Genomic DNA, 20,245 nt, shown 5'->3' with positions numbered 1-20,245 from the left:
AAACTCTCAGTGTCTGTACATTTTATTAGATCTGATCTGCACCTTGCAGTTAACTTCATAAAAACCCCATATGGCAAGTTCATACAGAGGCAAAATTCAGGTTTTTAAGCTGTTCTTTTGGCTGAGCCAGCTGGAAAAGGAACAAACTTCTCCCTACTTTTATTTATACCCTGGTTGCTCCAACCTGCACGCTTTTGTTGCTTACTGTGCACTAGCTGGAGAGATAACTGGATTTCTCCCTGAGCCAATTCAAATCACTGAGATAAGAAAATCAGCCCAGGAAAAAAATAATAGGCCATATGAACCAAAAAAGTGTCCAAGTAGTGCCAGAGATATAAAGTAAAGAAGAAAAGAGGAGTAGAGGTGATAAGGAATGCAAAAGGAGAAAGATTTTAAAATCTTTATTAACTGTAAAACTCTGAACAATTACAGCACGTCATCATTTACAGTTCAGATAAAGAGACATTTAACTGCTATTTTACCTATTTGCACCCTGAAGGGATTTTAAAGCCCTAATTTATTACCTATCCCATAGCAATTCATAGGCTACAGCAGCACTTTATATTTCACATAGTTTATAGTACACTAAAAATGAGTTTCTCTTCCAGATTATTTACAGCCTTCCAAGTTCAGGTTTTTAGTGCTGTCCTCCATACACATCTGGCCACTACTGCTAATCTCTGCAGCTAATACCACTTTTTACTGTATGTAAAAGAATACTTTTTTTCCCACAACTATGTTTGACAACTATGTTTGTCTAGCAATGAGATTTTGGTGCAGCACTGATTCCCATCAAAACATTATATAATAGACAAGGAGGGAAAGTGAGATGAATATTCTCATCCTTCCTTCTAATAAATACTCCCTTGAGAGAAAAAGAGGACAAACATACACCCATAAAGATCACACACTTGCTGATAGCAAGATGTTTGCCAAGCCTCAGGTGCATTATCAGGCCATTATGGCTTACTGAGCATACCTGTGTTTAAGCTGCAATAGGTTCTACACACTCTTGTCAGCCTGCAGGAAACACAGAAATACCTGAACACTTCCTGAACCTTTCACATATAAGGCAAATAAGCTTGTTTGAGAAGTTGACAGAAATAGATGTTTTATTTTCAGAAATAGATTTGGGAATATTCAGTGTCTCACCTTCCTGATAACTTCAAGGTAACACCAATTCTTAAAAGTTGGTCTAACCAGTAAAAGGCTGAGCAAAAAGCTGCAATTTAAATGCATAAAGACTCTACACTCAAACAATCTTAGTGTCAATACTGGGCTTTTAGCTACACTGGGCCCTATGACTTCTAGAGCTTTTTAAATAATGAGGTTGCTCTATCTCTGAATGTGTTATGCCAGCAGCCACTCCTAATACTGGAACTGCTAATCCTAATGTTGCAACGTGGAAGATGCTAGCAGCAAATGATAAAGGTTGTCATTCTGTCAGTCTCTTCTTCAGTGTGAAATGATTAACACTGAGAGAAATCTGTGTCATAGGAATGTTCTGGGGTGGCCATAAATATTGATACTGCAGTTATAAATAAACATGAAGAGCATGACAGAATTTAAGACACTGTTGTGCTCTAACTACAGCACTAACTCGAGCAGTTAATACTGCCTGTGACACCCATGTGATCTGAGTTACAGCTCCATGTGGGTTATATCTGTCACAAAGGACATGAGGAACAGAACAATTATTCTATCTCTTTGCCTTCAATTTCACAAAAAGAATTTCTCTTTGAAAGATACAGTTGACTCATGAAAATATCTCAGTCTAAATATTTAAGATGCAGCTGGTTAGGATATGGGTAAAATCACCCTCCATTGCACTCCCAACTCCTATTGCTTATCTGATTCTGTCCCACTGTGGGGCAACTCTTTCCAGTGCCCTCAAACTCAGTAGCACGTCAAGCACAAACACTGTTTCCCCTCACTTCTCAACACCTTCATATGACAGCATTTTAGAAAATTTTAGCATTTTAGAAAGCTTGTTTCTCACACCTGTGAGGCTCATAGGAGCAAACTATAAGGGCAAGGTTTTCCTCTTTTGATTTATTACAAGCAGGGATATAGCATTCCTAGCAGTAGAGCTGGTGTTTTTCTTTCCAAAACAGACCAAGTGGGCTAGGTATGTGAACATACATGGGAGCCCTCCTGAACACCCCAGCCTGCTTCCAGATAGTTTGAATAAAAGCTCTTAATTAGAAAGATATTTCATCTCATCCAGCAAAAGCAATTTTGAAACTTAAATGTAGTTAGACCTTTACCAGAAAAAAACCAACAATATCAAAACATAAGGGAAAAATAAGCAAAGCTAAAATATACCCTTAAGTGTCACTTGTGGACTACAACCGTCAGTGACTATTGCTGTTAGGTGATCTCAAATTGGTGTCAATGACAACAGTGAGGTACTGCTCAGCTAGTGAGTGAGGATTCTAGGCTGATAAAGCTCTGCTTAGGGCCTGTCAGGACTAGACCTGAATTTTTATTTTTCACAGAGAAGCAGTAGCTGACAATTTTAGAGGAAAATTAAATAGGACAATCTGTAAATTATATCCAATCACAACTTCAGCTGAAACAGTATCTCAAACAAATTATTGAAAAGCAGAGCTCAAGAGCTTCCACAGTACTTTGCTGCAACATAGTACTATAGTTTTAATTTTCTCATTTCCTGCTTTAACTGGTTTCCATTGAACCTATTCACTATAATAAAGTTTCCAAATATTAGGATAAGGGTTGCAAAATGGACAAACAGTTAATTTTAGCCTGAGGCCTTTGTTAAATTTTCTGCACTGCAGCTGATGGACTTCAGTATTTACAGTGGACCTAATCCAAAGTGTACTTAAGTGGATGGGTATATTTCCATTAGTGTCAACAGACTTTAGAAAAAGTCTTATATCAGACACTAAGTGAGCTGCAGAAATAAACTGATGTATCTCATAGAAATCCAGCCTGAGTGACCTTACCTTATAATGAAAAGATGCTTCCTGAGTTACATTTTTATTTTTAGTTAATCAAGAGATATGTCTGCTTCCTTTTGGAGAGCATTCATTTAAATAGCATCCTTTAAAAATATGTTTCAGTTGATCTTTCAAAACTAACCTCCCCAAAGGCACTAGAGGGAATGCTTGGTCACAGTTAAATTACTTGGCATTTTATGATGATGACAAAACTCTGCTTTAATCCTCTTAGACATCCCTCATTTTTAGAAATGAAAAGCCAAGCCTATTAAAAACACTTTTCCTTTCTGGAAAGCACTCAGTCACATACTTGATTCAATCTCTACTCAAGATTGCAACTAAATTCCTTATGATATTGATGGGATTCTGGATATGCTTCCCTGTTCTCTTGAATGAGATTATTTTGCAGAATGCAAGGCTGACTAGATGCATGGCTCACATATTTTGCCCCAAAAGAATTACAGAATGGATCAGGTTGGAAGGGACCACTGGAGGTCATCTAGTCCAACCTCTCAGCTCAAGTAGAGTCATCCCTGAGCACATGGCACAGGATTGCATCCCAACTGCTCGAGTATCTCCAGGGAGGGAGATTGCACAACCTCTCTGGGCAACCTCTTCCAGTGCTCAGTCACCAACACTGTAAAGAAGTTCTTGCCGTGTTCAGGTTAAGCTTCCTGTGCATCATTTCCTGCCCATGGCCTTTTGTCCTACTGCTTGGCAGCACCAAGCAGAGCCTGCTCCATCCTCTTGACACCCTCCCTTTGGATATTTACATAAATTGATATTGTCCCCTCCCAGTCACTTTGTCTCGAGGCTGAACACATCCAGCTCCCTCAGCCTGTCCTTGCAAGAGATGCTCCAGTCCCTTAATCACCTTTGCTGCCCTGCACTGGATGCCCACCATCACAGTACAAGGGTGGGTATCAGCACATGCACACTGGCACTGCCAGCACTCAAACACAGCACAGAGTCGCTTTCCTTCCTGAGGACAAACAAAACAGAATCACAGCATCCCTTTTTGGACTCCTCTCTTTTTGGTGACATTTTGACAGTACCTGTGGGCGGATGGTGTTATTTCCTTTTCCAACATTGTGAACAATCCCCGAGATGCAGAGCGGCCCGGCAAATCCAAGCAAATCAGCCAGAATACGGAATGTGCTGCTCAGGAGTAAGGGTCTTCCAAAAGCACAGCAGAGAGCACGCCAAATGGATCTGGATCCTTGGGGAGATGATGATCTTTTGTTCTGGTCAGAATTAAATTAAAATTAGTAAGAATTATGTTATACGTTAACCTCAGGTCTGACAAATACTTGGTATTTTTATCACTGCTTTAATTCATTGACAACCATTTGTAATCTCCCAGGTAGAAAGCAGAGGAACTACAACTATTGTTTCTTTTTGTAGACTCAGAACAAAGCAATAATCTGCACTCCTCTCCACAAAAGGAACCATGATTTCTTTCCTACCTTTAATAGGGATCAAGTGTGTTGTTTATGGCCTACTGAGGAAGAAAAAAAAAGAGGGAGGGAAGTGACAGGTTTTTGTTCTCTAGTGAAGCCATAGACTGGAAGCATACACTTTTTAGGCAGGATGCAAACAAGTTCTCTTAGAATACCATAAACACTCAGCTCCCACTGAGGAGTGAAAATTAATTTGAGCCGAGGTAGCTTCAGCCTTGAACTCTCCTATGGACAAACTGTAACTGAAATAACATGGAAAAAAAATAGCCTTGCAAGGCCTAATTAATACAGACTGTGTAACTGAAAGTTTCCAGGTCTTATTAGGAGGAATAATGGTGTTAAGTGAACACAGTCCCTGATTACTTTCCACATCAAAATAGAGGCTGCACACATTTTACACACATTTAACCAGTAATGTGTTTGATATACACATTTGATTAGAGAAACATCACTGTTTGTATGAGGCACAACTGAGAATGTGGTCTCTTGGTGTATGGACTGCTATGCCAATGAATCCTTCATTTGCATCATATCTGTTTATATCTCTTTGTGTCATGCTTATATGATAAAAATTAATGAAAAACACAAACTCTGAGAAAGAAGACAGATATAATTCCATGTTTGCATACCTTCTGTGCTTCAAAGGCCTCATTAAGGCGAATGTAATTGGTCAGAGCTCTCATAGCAATGGGAAGCTTGCCTATGGTTTTCAAGTCTATTGGTTTTTTATGGGCAGTCTTGATGAATGTGTTCATCCACCAGTATGTTCCTTTGGATAACAGATTCACAAAGGGCTGCAGGAATCGCACACCAAGATCCTGGAGATCCTCAGGAGGTTTAACTTCTTTAGGAGTTTTGAAGAAAACATATCTCTGAAATCCAGAAAAATGCCAGGAGAATCACAGTGAATGTGTAGAAAATACAAGTGCACAAAGAACAGATAAGGACATTGCAGATAATCAATGAATCAGTCTTAAAAGACATTCAAGTACAACCAATACAGCAATACAGTGTCCTCAGGTACTGAGGATAATCAGAGGCATCCAGTCTAGAAATAAGTAATTCTTATCATTCACTATGACTCTGCTTATGGGGCAAAAATTTGCATACTTGCAGGGGAAAAACACCTTACAGAAAAAGAATCAACACAGTTTGGAGACCTTCAAGATCATCCACTACAACCATCAAGCCAGAACCATCCTAATCACCCCTACACCATATCTCCAGACACCTCTGGAACATTTCAAGATGTGGTGACTCCACCACCTCCCTGGACAACTTATTCCAGTGGCTGCCCCGTTTCAGCAACAAAAAGTTTTTCTAGTAACTCATCTGAACCTCCATGGTGCAACTTGAGACCATTTCCTCTTGTCCTTTCACTTGAGACATGTCAGAAGAGACTGACCCCCTCAATTATTTAAACAGGACAGTCCCAGCATTACTTTGAGTTCCAGGCAGCACATCATGGGACACAGGAGCAAAAGCACAGCCCAGAGGTTATCACTGGGATTCATCTCCCACACCACACTGCTTCACATTTGTTAGTTCAGAACATGGAGCTACTGGTGCTGCAGCAAAAAAAATTACACGGGAATATTTCTTTCCCTCCTAAATTGAATTTGTGTGCACAGTTGGTGAGTGCCAGCTGAAGGGAACTTTGGAATTTATGTATCCAGCAGTCTCCAATATCTCAGTTTAGATTATGACTGCAGACACTGAAGAGGGAAAAAATATATAGCTGGGAGGAACCCTAGCAGCCCAAATAAATCACTTATTGTGATTGTCTCCTGGAAAATGAGAGATGCTATTTGTGTGTCTAAGATACTCCCTGATAGAGCAGACAATTCCTTTCTACCAGTCTTCTCTTGCATCAGAAATACTTGGCTCTCATGACTGAAACAGAATAATTTAAAAAATTACAGCAAACTCAAACAGATGAAATTGATCTTAAATTATCAACAACAGAGTCTGGCATTTTTTGAAATTACACATTCATCTGGCCTAGTAAAATACTATTAACCCTTGATAGTCAAATAGTCAAATTTCTAACTGGATTTTTCATTCTCCTGAAACACATTTTACACCAACTACCTAGAAAAGGGATTAAAAAAATACCAATAACCCAAAAAACAACCAATAAAAACCACAGAAGGAGACTTCTAGCATAGCTACTTACCCTCACCCTGATGACATTGATTTCTACAGCCAGCAGCATTCCATAAAGAACAACCAAGAGTCCCGTGAGGCAAAATCGAAGCTGAGAAAAGCCAACCCCATTATCACAGAACTTCACAAATTTGATGGTTTTAGTTATGAAAGCTAAAGTCCAGTAGAACAGCAATGCTGTAGAGAAAAAACCCAAACAAATTAACCAGCTCCATAGTTGCAAAAATTTACAAAGGCATTATAAAATATAATTAAAGAATAATTCAACAAAATATATAAAACCAGAGAATGGCCTTTCTCATGTCAAACAGAACCCTAATTTAATTCCAAAAACATTAAAATAGTAAGATAATGTTGGTTGCTAATGCCTTTTCAATTAGATTCAGTGAGGTCTCATAAGTTTCACACAGTGAAGTCTGCTGAAGGAAATTTCATCTGCTGTAAAACTGTGTCCACATGATCAGCTCAAGGGAGGCTGTTGCTCCAAAAGTGAAGGTGCCTGTGAATGATGTTTTTCAGATTTGGTTAATGCTACAAGACTGCTATTAATGTGGTTTGAAGGAAAATTCCCTGTGAATCTCTGGGATGCATCAGGAACAGATATTAAAATACTTTGTCCGAACTGTTGCTGCACTACCATTCAACAAAAATTCCATATATGTAATTCACAATCTAGATAAAACAGTCACATCAAGGAAGTATATCTGGCATTCATGGAATACAACTTTCACTTTTTAGTGTTCTATGAAACCTCTTGTCTCAAGGTGCTCATTGTACCATCAGCTACAGCTAAATAATCCATGGAATAAGCTCTGGTGGCTTGAAAGCGTTCTCCATACCATTCATCACACCATAAGCCAGCTCCTGTTCCCTATTCCTAAGGAAATGCCTCCCAGGGTTATGTTCTTTTAAGTAAACCTTTCATTGCTGCTCTATCTGCCATGGTACAACAGATGGAATGAGCTCTAACTGCCAAGAAAAGCTTGGATGTGCTTTCCAAGTGTTTTGCTGGAACACCACAGAAAGAAGACTTCAACCAAGGCATTAGCAACTCTAAGTCTAGCTTAAATATGGATAATCATCAGGAAGTTCCATAAATTTCAAAGAATTGGTGGTGTTCCAGCTACACTGAGGCACCAGAAAGCTCTCTGGAGATGTGCTCTGGGCCTACCCTTCCAAGCAAAGCTAAATTCAGTGCAGAGAATCCATGTGAGGTTTGGGACTGCCAGTCCTGCTTCTACAGAAATTAAGATAAAACCTCTTCTTTTAATGAGGACAGTGAATGGAACAGTACAGGAACACTGTGCATTAGGACATTTGCCAAGGGAGCCTCTCTTCCTCTAAAATTAAGAGGCCAGTTCATAAGAGGAAAACACTGAGTGGTCAGGTATTTGCACACTGCACTTCAGTGGCCAATGTGGTTGCAGAGAGGGTTTTAAAGATATACTAACCAAATTTCTCTGGTAAAACTTTAGCTTTTTTTATATGAGGCTTCCTACCATCTTCCCAACTTAGATTGCTTCTCATCCTGTTTCAGACTGCTTCCTTCCTTTGAGGCACTATCCCTCCCTATTTTGCAGTACTTCTGACTATAAAGTCTCACTTCATCCAAGAATTACATTCCATGCAGTTCTACTCTTAACCACCTTTATCTGTTAAGCCTTGTTTTGTTTCATTCTTTCAACAACAGGCTGAGAACACATCCCTTTTGGAATAAAAGGGACTTAAACATAGCACACTGAAAATATCCACCAGCGGAGGGCTTCCAAAAAAATAACCAAGCCAACAGGCATTTATGTATGTCTTGGAATTATAAATAAGAACTAGCAGAGCCATTCTCCTATTTAGGGCTTAAATAATGGTCTATATGACCTTTTATTATTATTGTTATAATGTTAACTTATCTTTTATCTAAGAAGTATTATGAAGTGCCAAACACAACATTCTCAAGTCCCACTTCCTGAGAAGCATTTGAATTTACTTAGCTTCTCACTTTTGAAAACAAATGTATCTAATCTGATCTGGAGAATGCTCACAGGCCACTCAAGGCTCCTTGGAAAATGCAATTGTGGCTCTGCTCTTTATAGATGATGTTTTTATCATCTGGCTGGTGAGTACATTTTGGCTGAGAGTTTTTAGAAATTATCTCTGAGAACTTAAACTGGTCTGAACTGCAAAGTGATCAGACCAGAGAGGCATTTACTTAGGATTGCTTTAGACCTATTCTACATGCCTAAACGACCTTGCTTTTTTCTTGGGCCATGTAAGGTACCTCAAACCACACCACCAGGGTGGAGATTCTCACCTGGGCCACACATCTGAAAAATAAGGCAATTGCCAACTCAAACTCTTCTACACCTTTATTGAATTAAGCCAAATCAAAAAAGCCACACATTTAACTGGATGGGATTTATTAATTAACTTGTGCCTGTTTGGAGAGAAATTTTTTTGTACTAAGCAATAAGCAATACTTTTATGCAAGAAGTTCCAGTTTAGAGAATAAACCAATTCCAAGGGAAACAACTACAATGCAAAGGGACAAAAATTTTGAATCAGAAAAATAGATCCCTGTCTAGTAGTAGCAAGGTGTAGGCACACACAGTTTGTGGTAATTGGGAGTGGAGCTGCAGCACAGCCGCATCCCCAATGGGCTGCAGCTGTGCAGGACAGGTGGATAATATTGAAGGTGATGAGCCATGGAGTGCCCAGGTGCACTGACCAACCACCAAAGGAACAGAGGGCACACAGGTGCAATGCATGAACATGAGGGGATAAAATGTTGGGCTAAAGAACAAGAAAGAGCAGATGCTTGCAGCCTTCTGAAGTGATGTGACTCTGTAAGAAGCTTTCTGAAATTGTATGGTGACACTCTGTGTATTGTGGCCATCTCAACTGTGACATATGGTGAGACATATACTGTAACAGTAAAGCAGTCAGATAATTAAGATTAGTTTAAAAAAAAGGACAATTTTCTAAAATGAAAAAATTCATGCGTTCCCACACTACCACCCATTTCAGATAAACACCTCAAAGTCCTGTTGTTGTCTTGTAGTTTTCTCCCACTATTAATTTTTGAGTTTTATTTATCTTTAAAACAAAGAAACTAACTTTAAAAATAATGGAATCAGATGCTACCATTCAATTGTGTATCTTAAAGATTGAGAAAGCAGTGATTTTTCCAATCCAGTATGAAAACTATTCTAAAATGAGTCCTGCTTAATTGTAGAAATGTTATGCAACCATGTGGTACAAACAGCATCAAAATTAGCATTATTATGAGAGTACCCTGGTAAATAGCACTACATGGGAACAGCTACATTTGTTGAAATATAATTACAGACCAAAATCATACAGAAAAAGAACACTTTCAAACCAGATCAAGGTGTTCCAATAGTTGGGTCACACAACTGCATTCATGAACTCAATCATTAGCTTCAGTGAATAAATATTCCAAACCTTGTAAACGTTTTTTGATAAGAACTACTAAGAATTACTACTTCCAAATAGCCACGTGCCTGGGCTAAAGCTGAAAGGCAGGGTCAGGATCAGCAGAGGAACTTTGCGTTCTCCTTTTGTGTGCCCAAGGAAACACACTAATCCCCACATCTGTCACGGTATCTGCCTCTTACTTGTTCATGAAGAGCTACAAATGGATTTGGTTTCTTTGAGGTACAGAGTGAAAAGCATCTTTAAGAAACAACACATCTCAGAATTTCATGGGATTGGTAAATTTTACCCTGTTCAGAATTAGTGATCAGACCTTTAAAGCTCCACTGCACTGCATCAGTGAGAGTTCCCCTGCTGGGTTTAATAGTTTTTGGATAAGGCTCTGTTAGTCTTTGTTTTAAACAGCTACCAACTCTATGCAGCTGTGAGCATTCATCCTGCAGCTGAGGCAGATGATACCCTGCAGTTTGCTGGAAATTCACTGATGCTCAGAAGCAGCAAGATGTCATATCAGCTCTTCTACTTTGCTCCCTGTGTGCAACATTAGATCTCTTCTACACAAGCCCACTTGCCCATACACCCAGCCAAAAGCTTATCACCAGCTTTAGCTTTCCCTCCTGGTCCTCATTTACCTCATAAAATGAGGCTCTAAAGCAAAGCTGCTTCATGGCCACACTGCACTCTAGTGGGTTGACAGGTGAGTAAAGGTATAATTTAACCATCCATACTGGGCTCATCTGCATCAAGTGCTCATTGTCTCATCCCAGATGTCAATACTGAGTAGTTGCAATTAAGACTGAAAGATAACTAACAATCCTCCCAATCTGTGCAGTTAAGAACAAAGGATAGAGACTTCCAGAAATGTCTATCTTAGGACAAATAAAAGAAAAACAAAAGAAAAAATAAAATAAAAATCAAAGTCCATCAGCCCGTGAAGATTTTGGACTAAAATTCAAATCAGACACACTAAGTGGGAAAGACTGTGATGGTCTGATTTTCTTTATTGCCTAAGCGCTATTAGGACCAGATTTTCTGAGGGAGTCTATTCCTTGGAAATCCTTGCATAATTAAGATTCATCCATAATACTTAAGTAAGTGTTGGTATTTGTTGGCACAACTTTTTAGTATTCAAGTATTGTCCAGAGTTTATCCAGCATCAGCACTTTAAACACTGAAAAAAATTATCATAAAAAAGAAATCTCTACTGAGCAGCAATTATGCAAAAATGGGTAATCAACTACCAGCTGTAACTTTGCTACCCTTCTCAGAGACTTAACAGCAGGAATGTGGCTGTGATACTAAATTATTTAACATTGCATTATACATCTGAAATAACAACAAAAAGCCCAAACAACAAAACCACCTTAAAAGCAAAACCACAAAAATCACTGCTTGCTTTACAGGCAACTGTAACAGGCTAGCATTGCTTCCTGAGGCATAATGCCTTCCTGTGAGAAAGCATTAAAAATACTCTGTTGACATATTTAAAAAGCAACTAAATGACCTCACCTGTTCTTAAAGGATAAAAAAGATCCTACTTAAAAGAAAGGTACAGGAAGAAAAGCAGTCCCAAATGAGAAGACATAAAGGTTGCTAAGCCTGGATAGAAACCGAAGTCTTTGGAGAGGAATTTTTTTTCAGGAGTTACAGCCTAATTCTCCAGAACAGGACTCTCTCACTTACTCCAACATGTAGATCGAAATCATCTTCAATATTTAGAAGCTTTCTCAAATCTAGTTATTACTGACTTTTCCTCACCTGACAAAAACTAGAACAAAACTTTGATACACAGAGCTACAATGGCACAAGACAAACTTTAGCAGGATCTACTGAGACAGAAATCCAGCTCAAACAAAAGTTGATGAGCCAGAACCAAAGAAATAACAGGTAACAGGATGCGATTAAACATGTAGCCATCCCCAGACTATAGTCTACTTAAACAGATGAGAACATGAACAACTGCATGACTACCAGCAGCAGTGGATTTTCTACAGCTACAGTTTATCACAATCTGGCAAAATACAGAGTAAACTAGGTAGCTCTCATTTATAGCATTTTCCATTCAAAAGGCCTTAAAGCAATTTTCAAAGGGAGTTTTAGGAGCATGAAACAAGAGCAAGCAGGCAGAGTAATATATTCATGAGTGAAAGTTAAGGATGTCATTCCTTAGCTGCTTGCATATTTCAACAGACCACGCACACCAAGATTTCTTCACTCTTGCATCACGCTTCCACACAACAGGCTGACAAGGGGGTTTGGATTTAGAGTTAACAATTTCCCATGCTACTTTTCCCACAAAAGCAGTTTTTCCTATAGAAATCTTTGGCTCATTGAATCCCTGACAACATTACACAGACTATTATTAGAAGTTAAAAACATTAAAAGGAATGAAATGTTTGAGCATACATAGAGAGGTAGCTTTGGTTATAGAAGAGTGCAGTGACCTGTCACCAAGAAAGCAGACACACAGCACCACAGCCACATTTCCAGGTGCATAGATTTTGAGACATACCTATTAAGAGTTTGGGGAAGTTGGATGTTTCAATATTGTGGTAATAGACAACTGATGTGATGGCTGCCAGGAATGCCATTCCCGCCGGCATGTACAGGTGTAAGTGGCGGGATTCAGAAACCCTTCAAAACAAAAAAAATCTGTTAAAGTCAAACCTCTCAGCTATTTAAATGTTTCCCTTTTAATTCATGAACAGTACCTTGCTATGATGTAGGATTTTCTAGAATGACTTATAGATGCAAATCCCTCCAAGTTTTAATTGAATTTTTGCTCCTAAATCACACAGTTGAATTTCAAATTCCTCCCCTGTGCTGAAAATGAAAGGTGTGTACTCCTATTTCCTACTGAAATCAATTGGAACACTTGTTTAAATTAGGACAAGCAGCTCATCTACAAAACGAGAAAAGTTAATTTAAGCTAAACTAGTTTGGGAGCTGTCCATCAAAATATGCAGATAAGACCAACTGACAGCACAGTTCAAGATTTTCTACAGAAGCATTTTGTGCAAGTGTTTCATTTTTTTCAGTATCAAAGAAGGAACAGCACCACAGCACAGGATTTACTTACAGTGAGGTCTGTCTTCAGTGACTTCAAGCCAACAAAAAAAAACCCCTATAACAAAATCATGCACTCTAATAACAATCATACATGTTTTGTCCTATAAAGCAAAACTCTGCTGATGCTTTGCTTCAGGTAGCAGCAAAAGAGGTCCTGCCAAATACAGCCCTTTGGGAATATTGGAATTGTTGGGCAATGTTGTTGGTTTGTGCAGTGTTCGATAGCAATTTGTTTTCTCCTCCTCTTTCTTCCTACTCATTTTCTCTTCCTTCCCTCTCCCCTTTTCTTTCTTTCACAAAAAGAATCTAATGCCCTAAGCTATCAAGGGCTACAATTTCCTCTGTCTCCCAGCCAGTTTCACCAGAAGGAGACACCAAGATGACTTCAGGACACAAACACTTTGAGAAATTGACACCGTGTCCTCTGAATGGATTTCTTCTTGCTGCATCAAACACTACTTTTGTGGAGTTTGGAGAGACAAGAAGTGCTGTGCTGGGAGGGAGATGAAAGATATCTCAGGACATCACATTTCTGAGAGCAGAGCATTCCAAATGTCTAGCAGAACCATAGGAGCTCAGGACAACCATTTCCTGCATCTCTGCTCTAGAAAGGAGAGCCTTCCCTCAATGATGATTGTGGTGAACTCTGCAGAGATGGCTGAAGCCATGCTCACAGCCTGTCATGAACACTAAATTCCTCTTGCTGACAATAGCTGGATGTCAATACATCAAAATGAGAAAAGATCCTCTGAAATTCCTAGTAATGCCAGGAGGTTTTGTACACCAGGTCTGAATTCTCAGCAAGGATAAAAAAAACAACAAGAACAGATTTCTTCAGACAGCCTAAGCTTCAGTAGGTAACACTGCAGCAGTGGGAGGTTTTTTAAAACCTATTTATTTCACAGTTGCTGGAATTCCCCTATATAACTGTACCTCCAATAGGCCACTTCTGTTGCTGAGATGCCAAAGCCTTTAGCACCCAGTTGCTGCCAAAAGAACTCACCAGCACGATTCATTTTGGTTCTTAGAAAGCTGATGAATATCAAAACTCTCTTCTATTCACTGGAGCCCTCACCAGCCTGCTGAGTGCTCGGGAAGCACGACTGTGGGTTGGCACTCCCCCAGCAGAGCTCTGAGCTTTGATTCTCATCAGGTGACACCTATTACTTAACAGCAGGGTTCTGAGTCAAGTTAAATAGCAAATAAACATAATGAGAGGCATAGCTAACAAGAAAAATAAAGGAGAAAACTCAAAGCAGGAGATTTTGCTCTGAGCATCCCACACTCTGATAACTCTGAATAAGCAAGAGAAAAATTCCTTTAAAAAAAACTGGCAGCGAGAAACATCCTATTTATATATGTTTAAGAGAAGTTAAAATAATAATGATGATATCATTTTCTACACCAGAAGTCTGCAGTGCATTTCACACTGGTTGGTGGATACTTGTTATATAGATGGCTAATCAGGGAGGTTTTTTCCTATTTAATTAGGAACTTCCATTTCATAATCCTTGGGTTCAAATTCATAATTGTTATGAAAAATCATGCCTCTCTTCATAGGAAGAGATCATATTCATTGTTATATAATTAGCTTTTTTCATAATAAATCACTCTCCTATATCACTTTTTTTTCCCCACAGATTTCTGTTTAGTGACATGCTAAGCTGCATAAAGGATGATGGTTCATGCTCACATAACATCAGCTGCTCTGCTCCAGGTAACATAGGAGATATAGTTCACAGTCATCAGAAGAAACCCTGTGGGTTTGACTTAAGCCCAGCAGATTCATTCCTCTTATTTAGATGAAAAGAACTCAGTTTGGGGGTGAATGGTGTGACCTACTGTGCACATGGGAGTTCCTCCTAAGTAATGACTGTGGGACATAAAACATATCATGAAAATGTCACCATCTGCTTGAACCATTAGGATTTATCTATGATTACTCTTTGGAAAGATAGTGTCATTAAGCTAAACTAAAAATGATTAAGGTCAGTTGTGCCTGTGTACATCACTTGGCAAGGTCTGTGGAATTTCTGATACAAGGTTGGTAGGTTAATCACTAAGAAAACAGATTATATGTTCATAACCACAAGGAATATGGTTTAGATGAGAACGTAGACAAGGAGGAAATATCTACTCTGAAACCTTTAAACTGTTCACTGCTACCAGGAGAAGGCAGACAAACACTTACCCATCAGACACTATGCCCTCGGCAATTTCACACACCAGCACAAACAAGAGGATAAAAGTCAGTATCCAACGTAAATTGTGGCCAGGAAAATGGAGCCATGTGCTATGATGTATATGTACTTTGGAACTCTGACTTCCCCATCCTAAAAGAGAAAGGAGAATTACAGAGAGCTTTCTTAACAAGAGTGACACACAAAGTTGCTGCTTACAAAAAACCCCAAACCATATATGTAACAACTTTGCATACCAACATTGCTAAACACACATGCATTTGATTATTATCAGAACTGTGCTCTCACTATCTCACTTTATATGGAATAAAATCAATAATTCAGACAGGACACAGCCTTAAATTCCTATACTTCTAGCAACTTAGTATCAAGTAATTACATGCACTAAACATTTTTCAAATCTATTCACAGCTTAAATGAACAACAAATTAACGTTCTGACAAATACAAACAAACACTCTAATAAATGCACTACTTCTTTTCCCTTTAATTCTTTTAAAAAGTGAAAAAAATAAAAAGGGTAAGGTGTGAAGTTTTATCTTGCTAAAAATTAGCAATACTGAGAGATTCCAGAAAAACGCAGGGAATCCTAAGCAGCTGACCCCGTTTTCACGGTCGTGCTGGCTGCTATTTCCCCACCGGACCTTTTCCCATTCCCAGGAGCGAGTGTGGCTCCAAGCCGTGCCGTGGCACCCCGCGGGCCGGTCCAGCCTTCGGACGAGGGCATGCGGAGAAGTGACAGCCCCGTGCGCTGAACCACCGGGCCACCTACCGGCCCCGCCGGGCTTGTGACCTTAAATCGCGGTACCCGCCTCAGGTACCACAGAAGCCAGCGGGGCAGGACCTGTAATGAGGGGGGGCTACCAGGCGGCTGTGACCCCGCAGTCATTGCTGGGGGTGATATTTCATAACCCAACACTTACTTCAGGTTTCCTGGGCTTTAATAGCACATTTATTTCTGCTCCTTGCCCTGCACCGGCAGAGCACATCCTGCGGTCTCTTCTAGCATCACCCGTCCCTGCCCTGCCTGCGCAAGGGGTTTCACCTGCGGGGAGCCCCGCGGGCTGCCCCGACAGACGGGGGCGGGCCCCGCAGCCCGGGCGGACAGCGGGCGGTGCGGTGCGGGGGCTGCCCGGGGAGAGGCGGCCGCCGGCCGGAGCATCCCGCAGCTCGCAGCGCATCCCAAGAGCGGCGCAGCCTCCCCGCGCGGCACGGGGGCAGGGCCAGGCCGGGGGACACGGCAAGGGGAGGCCAGGCGGGCACACGCGCGGGGGAGGGAAACCCACGGCAAAGGAGACAAAGCCGGGCGGGGGGACGCGGCAAAGCAGCACCGGGGATAGAGAAGCAGAAGGAAAAGGAGGGCAAAGAGGAGAGATACAGGCGGACAGGGGAACGGAGAGCCGCAGGCACCCACCGATGAAGAGGATGGGGAAGGTGATGAAGAGCAAGAAGACGTGCGGCACCACGTTGAGCGCATCCACGAAGCAGCCGTTGTTGAGCACGCCGTGGTCCACGTTGTAGGCGGTGGAGTTGCCCTCGTCGCCGCAGAACGCCAGGGCCATGGCGGGACCCTGCGCGCAGCCGGGCGCCGCCTCCGCCTCCGCGCACATCAGGCGGGGCCGGCGCGGCCGCGGCTCTGCCCGCACCTGCCGGGAGCGGCGGCGGCCCCGGCCGCGGCCCCGGCCCCGCGCTCCGCCCGCCCCGGCGCCGCCCCGCCCCGGCACCGCCCCCGAACGGGGCGCTGGGGGAGCGCTCGGCGGGGACGGGGGCGGGACGGGCCTCCCCTGACGCGGCTGGGACCGCTGCGAGCGCCCCGTGACAGCCCTCGGTACCCCACAGCGTCAGACCCGTGTTCCAGGGCTCTCGGGGTCGGTATTGAGCGCTTTATGCGTCGTTAATGTGACAGAACATTAAATATCCAGCGCTAAATTAGTGACGACAGGAATTACAGATTATGGAAAGTGTGTTCCTTCAACCTTGTCAGCTTTTGCTTTTTTCTCGACTATGATAAAGATATTATTAGATTAAGTCACGTATTCAGCATAGCTTTCTCCCAAAGGAGACTTCAACATTATATCCTGAACAGCTGTTGTGTTTGTGCCTTACCTTTTTTTACCCCTAAAATGAGTTAAACTCTAGCTAGTTTTCCCTCTCCACCAAGACTACCTCAGTCTCTGAGAATCAGATCATTAATCTGAGTGGGCTCCAAATCACTCCCTAAGCATTTTTATGTACACCAAAGTAATCTACAAATCAAAATTTCCAATTCCTTTTTTTCTAGAGCAGAAGTTAGGCTCACCTGAGCCAATGTCAAACAAAAACTCTGATCAAATACCTCTCTGCTAGGGGATAGCACTGGAAAGTAAAATGTGATCTGCATCAGAAATCTGGACCTGGCACACACTTCCCAGCACAGGCTGAATCAATGTCCAAGATTCAAATATCTCTGGTGTGTAGCCATGAAATAATCAGCAACTCAACAAAAAGAGTCCATATATCCAGGCTTCACTCTTCAAAATGCAAAAGCTACAAGTTGGCTAAATGCCTCTAAAGGAAATGAACCCATAAATGAAAAATTTCCTTCTTCCTTCAACATAACATTCAATTTCTAGGACAGACAGCTTCACTAATAGACCTGAAAATTACTTTTGTCATTCTACTTTTATTGATCTTGCTGTTGGACAGGAGCAAAGAAAAAGCAATTCTCTGCATGGAATGTTATTTCCTATATATGGTCTTTTGGAGCTACAGCAGTGTGGTTAAGAATAAAAATTAAAAGACAAACCCCAAGCCAAATCCTGTGTATATGTATTCTCAAATGTGAAAGTTTCACCCACGCTGGAAAGACTATAATTATTTTAAGTTTTGGATAGAATCCAGCATTCATTTGAGCTTCTGGTCAAGCTCAGCTCTGCTACCCTAATCGTTATTTAATAAACAGTATGAGCAGTTTACATGCAGATAATTTTAAAAATCATTTATATTTTAGCATTTCCTGAGTCCCCAAGTGACACAAGGTCTCTGTGTTACCATGAACAAAGAGCAACAATAAACTCTTGGCAGTTTACACTCTGGAGGCTGAAATCACGGTTAAGATTTGAGGAAGAAATAACCGTGACCAGAGAATTTAACACAGAAATTAAAGTTTGCCTCTGAAGGAATCCAAGAACTGAGCTCACATGCCCAATCTCTGCATGCTTTCTGGACCTACAAGGTGCCGATCACAACATTTAAAAAAATGTCTATCTCAAACAAAAAAAGCCCAGAAACCCCATGGTTTTGAATTTGAAATTTATCTTTCCAATGATTTTCAGACACAGCCTGGATTGCATAGTTAATGTGGTGGTTTAAGATTAATATTCTCAGTTCATTGTTCTCCTACAACAGATCTGCTCCTGTCACAGAGCTCAAGTTGAGTCAGAAATGTGTTGGCACCCTGAACAGAGAGATGGTGGATTAAATGAGGAATTAATGACTTAATGAAATACAGAAAAACCCCAGAGTGACAGAAATCAAAACAGTTGGTAAACTGAAATTGGTATGGTGAGCATTCATAGCGATAAACAGGGACGCACACAGACACCCAAACTCTTTAAATAGCTCACACTTCCAATAACAATGTTCCAGTTTTGTCCCTACTGTTATAATGCAATCAAGTGAGTAATCTGGACAAATACTTGTCTTGCTTACTAAAATGTTAAATAACTTTTTCACTCACAAATGGTAAAACAGCCATTTTGTGCCTTCACAAAATAATGCTAAAACATAGTTTGATCCTTTTCTTAGGAAAGGCTTGGATGTGATTGTGGTGTCAAAGGAATGGACTTCCTTACCCAGACTATCTCTGCTGGTCCTGTGGGCATTGGAGCAGGTCACAGAGGAATAGTTTCTCTCTCAAAACTGTCATTTCATGAAGCTTTGTGAAAGCAAAATTCCTTTTCAAACTACAGAAAACGCAAAGAAAATATGAAACCAACAGGTAGACAGCCATGTTTATCTGCATGTTGCAAATGGAACCTGATTTTCCAGTAAAGTCCCTTTGCATCTTATTTCTCCAAGTCCAGAATACTTCCATTTGACAAGAAGTCAGTTTCCTATTTCATTATTTCAGTGTATCTATTAGAAATGAGACATCAAGTTAGATGCTGGCAGCAACTAGCACATTCAGTAGGTGACTGGAAATATTTTGAAAGCATTTTGATTATGTAAAATTGATTTCCAGAGAGACAAGGACAATATTTTTAACTCAAGGAAAAAACACTTTTCATGCTTGCCTTGGAATTTGTCTTTGTCTGCAAGATGCAGACAGGTTTTGGTTTTATAGTAAAGCACTGACACTTCAGAATTCAGTTGTTTTTAACAGATATTCATTTATGTGAGAGCTTTCATTGTTTCTTTCCTACCTTTGTAATTTGTATTGCTCCTCTTACTCAGCTTCTTCACAATGGCCTCTCTTTTTCATCAGTGAAGTGCTCTCTTTCTAAAAATCATGGTTTGCTTCTGTAGATCACTCTGCAGTTTTGTGGTTTTGTTTGCATCTAGAAATGTAGATAGAAAAACCCCCAAAGGTTTGAAAGTACTGAACAGCCACAGACCATGTTCAAAGCTGTTGTAGTTAGGTATATAAATTTAGGCATCTTGCAGGAAAATTTCACTTCCCTGTGTACTTTAAAGTCATTAATGAGACCAATTATAAATAGGAAATCGTAGGGAAAAGTGCTAACAAAGCAAATTCTCATTGTGATTTAGAATTAGCTAAACAATATGCACTAAACTATGACTTCTGGTTCCTATTTAGTTCTGCTCTTGGAAGAGGAGAGGAAAAACAATATACATGTGTGGGAGGAAGCCACCAATCCCTTTCTGAAGCACATTGGGAAAGGCTGAGGGGAAAAAATGGGAGAAAATTACCTCCAGAGGTGATTTTTTCTCTTCCAGAGAAA

At 40.6% G+C, this 20,245-nt stretch overlaps 1 protein-coding gene across 2 annotated transcripts in view; it reads right to left on the bottom strand.

Moving 5' to 3' along the window:
* Positions 1-16,905, bottom strand: part of ABCC8 (ATP binding cassette subfamily C member 8) — a 73,450-nt gene extending 56,545 nt beyond the window's left edge. Inside the window, exons 1-6 of one of the 2 annotated variants that reach the window (XM_058026083.1) lie at positions 16,717-16,905; positions 15,294-15,435; positions 12,546-12,667; positions 6,597-6,763; positions 5,050-5,292; positions 4,016-4,204 (exon numbers count right to left, since the gene is read on the bottom strand). In XM_058026083.1, coding sequence (XP_057882066.1) covers positions 4,016-4,204; positions 5,050-5,292; positions 6,597-6,763; positions 12,546-12,667; positions 15,294-15,435; positions 16,717-16,864 — 1,011 coding nt within the window. In that variant the 5' untranslated portion in view covers positions 16,865-16,905. The remainder of the gene's footprint in view (positions 1-4,015; positions 4,205-5,049; positions 5,293-6,596; positions 6,764-12,545; positions 12,668-15,293; positions 15,436-16,716) is intronic. The other variant, XM_058026084.1, reaches the window with a different exon arrangement.
* Between the last annotated feature and the right edge of the window lie 3,340 nt (positions 16,906-20,245).

Source organism: Melospiza georgiana, chromosome 6 (genome assembly GCF_028018845.1).
Source record: "Melospiza georgiana isolate bMelGeo1 chromosome 6, bMelGeo1.pri, whole genome shotgun sequence".
Classification (NCBI taxonomy): Eukaryota; Metazoa; Chordata; class Aves; order Passeriformes; family Passerellidae; genus Melospiza; species Melospiza georgiana.
The sequence above is the reverse complement of the archived record's forward strand: the minus strand, read 5'-3'. Positions and strand labels throughout refer to the sequence as shown.